This window comes from Marmota marmota, unplaced genomic scaffold (assembly GCF_001458135.2).
Source record: "Marmota marmota marmota unplaced genomic scaffold, marMar, whole genome shotgun sequence".
NCBI lineage: Eukaryota > Metazoa > Chordata > Mammalia > Rodentia > Sciuridae > Marmota > Marmota marmota.
In genome coordinates, this window is record NW_026000051.1 from 2,537,106 (window position 1) to 2,546,029 (window position 8,924).

At 48.8% G+C, this 8,924-nt stretch overlaps 1 protein-coding gene across 1 annotated transcript in view; it reads left to right on the plus strand.

The window, feature by feature from the left end:
- The first annotated feature begins 6,392 nt into the window (after positions 1-6,392).
- Positions 6,393-8,924, plus strand: part of CUNH9orf78 (chromosome unknown C9orf78 homolog) — a 6,508-nt gene continuing 3,976 nt past the window's right edge. The window contains exons 1-4 of the mRNA XM_015497447.2: positions 6,393-6,563; positions 6,923-6,982; positions 8,072-8,123; positions 8,463-8,533. Of these exons, the coding sequence (XP_015352933.1) occupies positions 6,481-6,563; positions 6,923-6,982; positions 8,072-8,123; positions 8,463-8,533 (266 nt within the window). The 5' untranslated portion in view covers positions 6,393-6,480. The remainder of the gene's footprint in view (positions 6,564-6,922; positions 6,983-8,071; positions 8,124-8,462; positions 8,534-8,924) is intronic.

An 8,924-nucleotide genomic window follows, 5' to 3' on the forward strand; every position in this document is an offset into this window, starting at 1 on the left:
CAAGTTTGAGGCCACTCTCAGCAACTTAATAAGACCCTGTCCAAAATAAAAATAAAAATAACTGAGGATGGAGCTCAGTGATAAAGTACCTCTGGGTTCAATTCCTAGGGCCTAAAATTAAAAAAGGATTGGGTAGAGAGAAGTGATGGGAGGGGAGAGGAGAGGAGGGGAAGGGGGGAAAGGAAAGACAGCAGAATAAAACAGACTTTATTATTGCTGAATGTATATACGTGACTGCATGACCAATGTGATTCTGCAACCTGTACATTCAGAAAAATGAGAAATTATATCCCATCTGATTCAAATGTATGATATGTCAAGATCATTGTACTATCATGTGTAGCTAATTAAAACAAAAAATATAAATAAATAAATAAATAAATAAATAAGGGCTGGGGGTACAGCTCATGAGATCTTTACTGTAGGCCCTAATCTAATCAGACTGGTATCTTTATGGAGGAAGGATAAACTTCTACAAAGAGGCACCGGGGTGCATGCACACAGAGGAAGACCAGGTGAGCACAGTGTGATGGTGGCCATCTTCAGGCCACAGAGAGAGGCCTTAGAGGAAACCAAACCCATCAACACTTTAATCTTGGGCTTCCAGCCTCCAGAACTGTGAGAAAATAAACCTCTATTTAGGCCACCCAGGCTCTGGTACTTGGTCATGGCAGCTCTGGGAAGTGCTTACAATCCTGATCAACATTAAGTTTCTGAGGATGGGGCTGAGAGTGCTTGCCTTGCATACACAAGGCCCTGGGTTCCATCCCCAGCACCGTGCATAAATAAACCAAAGGTCTCTGATTAAAAAAAAAAAAAAAGGCCAGGAGTGGTGTCACACACCTGAAATCCCAGCAGCTCAGGAGACTGAGGCAGGAGGATCCTGAGGTCAAAGCCAGCCTCAGCAACAGCAAGGTGCTAGGCAACACAGTGAGACCCTGTTGCTAAATAAAATAGGGCTGGGAATGTGTCTCAGTGGTCAAATGCCCCTGAGTTCAAGCCCCAATACTCGGCCCCCTCAAAAAATAAGGGCTAAGGGATGTGGCTCAGTGGTTAAGTGACTCTGGGTTCAATCCCTGGTACCAAAAATAAAATTAAATTAAAATAATAAAAGTGGCTGAGGATGAAAATCATTCTCTGGTTATAGAGAATACTTTATGCTCAAATGATTCTCTGAAGAATTGAAGGGTGAAGCATCCTGATGTCTGCAGCTTATTCTTATGTGAATCAGCAATAATAATTATGACAATAAGTCTGTAAATACATGGTTATACTAAATAAGGCTAAAACATTTAATAGTCGGTGAATCTAGGTAAAGGGAAGATGGGGGTTCAACATATTATTTCTGCAACCTTTCTGTAAGCTTGCTGTTTTTTCAAAATGTAAAGATTTGTAAAAGCCCAGCATGCCAGCACTGCCCTGTAATCGCAGGAATTCAGGAGGCTGAGGCAGGAGGATCGGAAGTTTCAGGCCAGACTCAGCAACCTAGTGAGGCCCTGCCTCAGAATAAAAAATGGAAAGGGCTGGGGATGTGGCAGAGCTTCCTGGGTTCAATTCCCAGTACTGTAATGAGAGGAAGAAAGAAAGTCTAAAAGATTCCCTTCCTCTCACTGAGGTGGGAGCAGGGCCGAGTCTCATGGGAGGGGGGCAGCAACTCACTGATGATCATGCCTCCCCCAACACCGCCCTCTCAGGAGGGGCTGAGGCACAGCTCAGAGAAGAAGAACAATTCACTTGCCCAGATCACACAGCAAGGAAGTGATGGCTGGGAGCCAGCAGCTGCCACCTTCACTGCCCTCCCTCCTGTGCCTCAGTGCCAATAAATGGGTGCACATAGCAGGCACTTAAGAAAGGCTAAAGGGGAGGCCAGCCACGCTGCTGAAAGAACCGGGTTTGTGTACAGGCCCCCTTCAGAGCCGCTGGGCCCATGGGCAGCTGGTAGGGCTGCACCTTGCCCTGGTACCCACTAGTCCCCGTCTCTTGGGGCAGGAGAGTGAGGGGGACGAGCAGGGCTGGTTCCTCTGGCAAAGAGCCCACCACTCTGGGCTCTGGCTGAGACTATCAAGATGAAAGGGAGGCGCTTCCCCTCCCACCAGGGCAGGGCTGGGCGGGGCCTCAGCGGCCACCTAGGGAGGGCCCATCATTTTCCCTGAGGTTCTGGCTACACCTGCGCCTACCAGAGAGGAGCTAGTCCCTCAGAGCGGGGAAGATGGCCCTGTGGAGATGCCCCTGCAGTCCTCCTAGGCTGGTCCCCACATTGGCCAGTCACAGCCCTGTCCCAGCACCTGCACCCTCCACGCAGCTCTCCATGACAGCCTTGGCCCCTCAGGACCTGCGCCCTTTCCCTCCCTCCTGCCCGCCTCTCCTTCCTAGCCCCAAACACTGTCTTTCCTTCTGAAGGGTCTACCACCCTGACTCTGAGGCAGAACCCCCGGCTCCTCCTGCACCGACCAACCCCACTCCCCACATCTTCAGGCCTCCTGCTCTGCCCAGCCTGACCCTCCTTGCCCCTGCCCTGAGGGCCCCAGTACCAGCTCTGACTCCAACAGCTCCAGGTCCAGAGTTCTCCCACAGTGACCTCAGCGGACCCTCACCACCGTGCTGGGGGCAGCAGCGAGGCAAGCTGAATCCATCTCCATCACTCAAGGTGAGGCATCAGGCTGAGAGAGGCCGAGGAAACCCGCTGAGGTCACTCAGCCACTGAGCCGCAGAGCCAGGGTCCAAACTCAGGGCAAAGTGACCTGAAGCCCATGCTCTGAACCACCACTCCACCATGTCCTGAAGGCCTGGCCACCCTGGCAAGGGGGTCTCCACCTCCCAGGTCCAAACACTTACGCTCCAAGCACAGTCTCCCAGGACCTCTCCAGAGTCATGGTCACAAAGTGCGTCTTCGCTCAGCTCAGTGTCCACAAGTCTAGGACTGTATCTTTGCACAGCTCAAAGCCCGACATTGCCCCCTGCTCTGGGTTCCAGGAGAGTCACTAATTGACCCAGGTTTGGGGCTATCCCAGGCTGGTAGTCCCTGGGGGTTGTCTGGCTAGGGGAAACTACGGGCCCAGCTCACAGGAAGCCTCCAGCACTGGGGTAGGGGCACTAGTGTAAGCAGAAACTCAGAAATTCAGACCTACAAACCCTAGAGGTCACTAAGCTACACTCCCAATTATGGGCAATGGAAACGAAGAGCCAGGAAGATCTTGACTTCTAGGATTTGAAATGAGATCCTCTTTATTCAGGTGGTGAGATCTGCACCCTGCTTCTGCCAAGCCATCTCGAGATTTAAAGGGACTGAGGAAGCATTCATCATCCTTTGGGCCTAACATAGGCAAGGCAGGCGTTCTACCACCGGGTGTGCTGCCCCGCTACATCTCTCCCGCCCCCACCCCCCACTGGAGATTGGCCAAGGGGCACTCCACCTCTAAGCTACAAACTCAACTCTTTTTTTATTTTATTTATATTTTTTTAAAAAATTGAGACAGGGTCTCACTAAATTGCCCAGATTGACCTTGAATTTGTGATCCTCCTGCCTCAGCCTCCAGAGTAGCTTGAATGACAGGCATGGACCACTAAGCCTGGCCTGCATCCTCCTCTTAGGATGGGACTGTACTCCATAAAAATCCCTGTTGGCTGGCTGTCCAAACTCGTTTGGAGCCCAGTCATTGACAATAAAATCACCCTCTTCCCAGAAGGTGACTCTGGTTGTTTCAGTCCTAACAATAAATGAAAATTGGCTTCCCTGAAATTTCTACATACAAATTAATTTCTGTTCACAGCAAAGAGAACTGTCACATTTCTGTCTTTAAGCATCTGTTGTGAACTTTCATATTTTCTCCAAGTGCCCTCTTTTCATGCTAATGTGAACCAGCTGTGTTTGGTTTAGTGTATTATCCTGCCAACTTGAAAAACTAAGAAAGGCTTGATTCTTCCACCACCCATTATACAACCTGAGCTTAGAACGTAAGCCTTAAGCCGGTGCTGGGGATGTGGCTCAGTGGTAGAGAGCTTGCCTAGCATGTGTGAGGCACTGGGTTCAATTCTCAGCACCACATAAAAATAAAGAAATAAAAAACAAAGGTATTGTGTCCATCTACAACTAAAAAATAAAATTAAAAAAAAACCCTAAAGCCACAAAACAGCTGAAGGTCAGAGGCTCATGCCAGAGGTCACAGAGCTAGTATATGGCAAAGCAGGTTCTCCAAGGAGGAAGCAGACTCCCAGCAGGGAAGGCTCCTCCAGACTCACAAGCCGGCTGAAGTGGGACTTGAACCTGGGGCCTGTAGCTCAGTTCACTGCATCCTGGCACATTGCCAACTAGAGCATGAACCAGATTACAATAATTTAAATCTGCCACTTGGTCCCCTCCATGGCTGATTTCTTTGCAGTATTCCATTTTTTTCTCTTTTCCAAAGTATTTATTACCTAACACACTTACATACTTCATTTACTAAGATATCAGAATAAAAAATTCCACTACAATTGGGATCTTATGTCTCTTTTGCTCACTGATGTATTTTAAGCAATGTCTGCTCACATAGTAAATGCTCAGTAAATATCCCTTTTTCTTTACTTTTTTTTCCTTCAAACTGGAAATTGAACCCATGGGTGCTCTACCACTGAGCTATGGCCCTGTCCTTTTTAATTTTTTTTTTTTTTTTTTAAAGACAGGAGCTAAGTTGCTGAACTGGCCTTGAATTTGAAATTCTTTTGCCTCAGCCTCCCAAGTAGCTGGAGTTCACAGACATGCTCCACAGTAAATATCTCCTGAATAAATAAATTGGTCCAACAAGCATTTATTAAATACCTACTATGGCTGAGCTGTGAACTGTATCACTCTACTGGATCCCAATCCATCCAGACATCATGTTCCCTGAACCATGTCACGATTTCATCTATTGCTACAAAAAGCTAGTGAACCAATCAAAACCCAGGCTTTTTGAACAACCAAACTCCCAAATAAAATTAAAACATAAGAGAACCTAAATTTCCTGGAGGCCCCTTCTGAGAAGCAGTCTCATTCCTCAAACTGCCTGACAAGACAGAGGGACTGCAGTCCCTCAGTCCTGCCACCCACTGTCAGATGGACAACTGCCACTTTGGGGCATTACTCTTTTGCGGTGCTGGGGTTGGAACCCAGGGCCTCATGCATACTAGGCAAGTGCTCTTCTACTGAGCCACACCCCAGCTTCTAAATGGTATCCAGTACCCCCAGATGGGAGGGGGGCTAAGCAGGCAAACAGAGCCACCTCTGAAAGTGTGAGAGCTGAAGACCCTGAGTCCTGGCTTCCTGCAGCAATTCCCAAGGAGCCTCTCCTTCTGTTGACAAGGACACAGTGTCCAGTGAGTGCCATGTACATCTGGGTTTGGCTGAACCAGAATGCAGAGGGCAAGACTTAAGACTTTTGATGTATGGCTTTCAACTGAAGCCAAAAGGCTGTTTCAAGAAGCCCTGAATCTTATTTGTCCCAGTCCAAGAAAGAGAACAACAATCTCAGAGAAGACTGATCCAGAGAAAAGTAAGGAATTCCAGAAATGTTGCCCTGCTTTAGAATGATCTTCCAGAAAAAAAGAGGCTCCATCAGCCCCTCCCACAGCCAATGGGAGCCGCAGCAGCTGCAGCCGCAGACACCCACAGAAGCCAACTGTGCCAGGTACTGCACAACCCCTGGAGCAGACCGACACCTGCACTGACCCCTGCTCCACCTTCAGGCTGTGCACCCTCGTTCATGAAGTGGAAAACAACTGAACCTGCTTCCCAGGACTGCTGGGAGAAATCAAGGAGGTAAGGCTTCGCCAGTGCCTGCCCCAGGGGTAAGCACTAACAATCGGGTCTTCTTTCAAAGGAGAATAGAGAGGAGAGGAGAAAAACTATTACTAAGGGGTTCCTAAAGTCCCATGAGCATTTTTTTTGCATTTTGTGCATTTTTCTATTTCCTAAGCATTTGCTGACACCCGTTTTCATATAAACTTTATCCTCACAGCATCTGCGGGTGGAAGGTGTGGAGGGCAGAGCTACTGTCCTCCTGGTAGGAGGAAGACAAGGCCTGTGTCAGGTAGGAAGGAGGCCAGCAAGCGCCCGAGGAGGAGCGCCCTGGTCTCCAACCCTCCAAGTGGCTGTCAGCGGAGGCGAGGCTTCTCTCGGGGAGAGGCGGCCTCAGGCCATTGCTACCCAGGCAGTTGGCGCTGCGACTGAAATTCACCACCGTGGGAGAGTGGTCATCTTTTGTCCCTAAAGGGGAAAAAATGCACGTCAGGGCCCAAAGCGGAGAAAATAAAAGTCAGCGCCTCAGGACGCCACGCGCACGCTTTCAGCGCTGGGTCAGGCCTCGGCAGAAAAAAGAGACAAGGGCGGGCCCCGTCCGGACGAAGCCACGGGCCCTCAGGGGCTCGATGCGGGGCGCCCGGGAGGCCCCCCAGGCGCCGGCCGGAGGCGGGGAGAGGGGCGGCGGCGAGCAGGGCATCCCNGGACCCGGGGCCGGTTCCACCATGCCGGTCACCGGGAAGATGTTTCGCCGGCGCCGGGCCGACTCTGAGTCGGAGGAAGATGAGCAGGATTCGGAGGAGGTTCGGTGCGTTTGGGGCGGGGCTTCCACCGACCTAGAAAAGAGAAACTGGCGCGGGAGACTGACCACTGACCGGGCGCTTCCTAGACTGAGTTAACTGTGAGCTGGGGCTGTTGATCCTTCTGGACAAAGAAATTGAGGCTCCTGGGTATGAGGCCGTCGCCCCAGGCCGCACAGATGGGGGTGTTGCCCCGGGATATGCCTGGATCTGACTCCCAGGGGTCCAAGGCGCAGGGTCCGCCTCTTGACCACTGTGCCGGCGGCTCTGCTTGGGGTCAGGGTGCCCTCCAAGCAGCCTGTTGGCTCTGGGTTCTACGGAGGATCTCTCAGCTTGGGCATTGCTTTTTTTTTTTTTTTTTCCCCAGGCTAAAACTGGAAGAGACCCGAGAGGTGCAGAACTTGAGAAAGAGGCCTAATGGGGTGAGGTGGGTACCACGGGGACAGCCGGGTGCTTGGCCGGTGGTAAAGACAGACACGCCCCTGCCTGGGTTGTCATACAGACATTTCAGAAATGGCTCTTATTAACACATCGTACACCTTCTGCTGCTTGGAGAGGGGACCAATGTTGCTTGTAGACGTTTAACCACATGTCCAGAGAACAGTGGTCTCTGGGAACGCTCCAGAGGTACAGAAACAGGTCATGAACTTGCACTTTAATTCACCCGATTAATTTTGTGAAATACACATTGATTATTAAGAGGTTAGGAAATTTGGAAAAAATATAGTCCAAATAAAGAGTACCTTCCAGTGACTGGGGAGGTTGAGGCAGGAGGATCACAAGTTCAAAGTCAGTCTCAGCAACTTGGTTAAACCTTCAGCAGCTTAGGGAGGCTCTATCTCAAAAAATATAAAGAATTGGGGATGTTGCTTATAGATTAAAAACCCTTGGCTTCAATCCCCAGCACCAAAAGATAGATAAATAATGTTTATGCTTGCTCTCTGCACTCATAAGTTGCTGATCCAGAAGTAACTAAGGTTAACATTTAAGGTTCTTTCCAGTCTGTTTCCTCTTTCTCTTTTGTGAAGATTTTCAGCAATGTGATATACATACTTTTTCTCTTGCTTTTTTCAACTCATTACAACATTGTGGGCATTCACTCATATTGTGGAATACTTTTCAGAAAATGGCTGTATAATATTGCAACAGAACTATGCTCTGCAATTTATTAACAAATCTATGTAGGTCATTTATAAATTTTCACCATTGAAGATGGCTGAAGCAGATATTCTCTTGCATTTGTCTTTTTTTACTGCACTTTCCTTGATGACAAAATCTTAGAAATGAGATTTTCAGGCCAAGACATGATGAATGGTTTTATAGGAAAGTGTACTACTTCCCCCTCGCCCTCAGCATCCACAGTAAGCCATTTCATTTTAATTTAATTGTGGGACTTTGCACCTGGCTTTCTTGTCTATCCCTCAGATCTTGCCCTTTATACTTATGTTGCATCCTACAAACTTCTGACTGTTCCTCCTTATTGCTGAATTGTGATTTCTTCTTTTGTTTTGCACAGTGCTGCTGCCCTGCTGGTGGGAGAGAAGGTACAAGAAGAGACCACACTAGTGGTAAGTTATGGGGTCCTCTCAGTGGCTTCTTTTTTGTAGGGGACTGTTCTTAAAATCAGTGATGACTGCTGGACATGGTGATGCATGCCTGTAATCCCAGCCACTTGGAGGATGAGGCAGGAGGATCACAAGTTTGGGGTCAGCCTCAGCAACTTAGTGAGGCTCTAAGCAACTTAGCAAGACCTTTATTCAAAAAATAAAAAGGCTTGGGGATGTAGCTCTGTGATTAAGCACCCCTGGGTTCAATCCCTGGTGTTTTAGAAAAAATAATAATGATGATGGTGGTGATCGCCATGCTGGTGTTGTGGTGCTCCCTCTAACTGTGCTTGCTCTCTGCAGGATGATCCCTTTCAGATGAAGACAGGTGGTATGGTGGACATGAAGAAACTGAAGGAAAGGGGGAAAGATAAGTAAGTGGAGGGTAGACAGATGCAGATTCATGCCAGCCTCTGCCTCAGGCCAAGCACCTTCAGAGACGGGTTGGAGGGTGGCCTGCAGTGGTACTTTTCATGAAACATCTAGAAGTATCCTTTGTGCTTTGCAAAGGGCATGTTATTTAAAAACAAAAGAAGGGCACGTGCCTAGCATGCTCAGGCCCTAGGTTTGGTCCCCACCAACCCCTGCCCCCAACTCAAAAGAAACAAAACTTGGGCTGGGGATGTGGCTCAAGCGGTAGCGCGCTCGCCTGGCATGCGTGCGACCCGGGTTCGATCCTCAGCACCACATACAAACAAAGATGTTGTGTCCGCCGATAACTAAAAAATAAATATTAAAAAAAAAAAAAAAAAAAAAAAAAAAAAA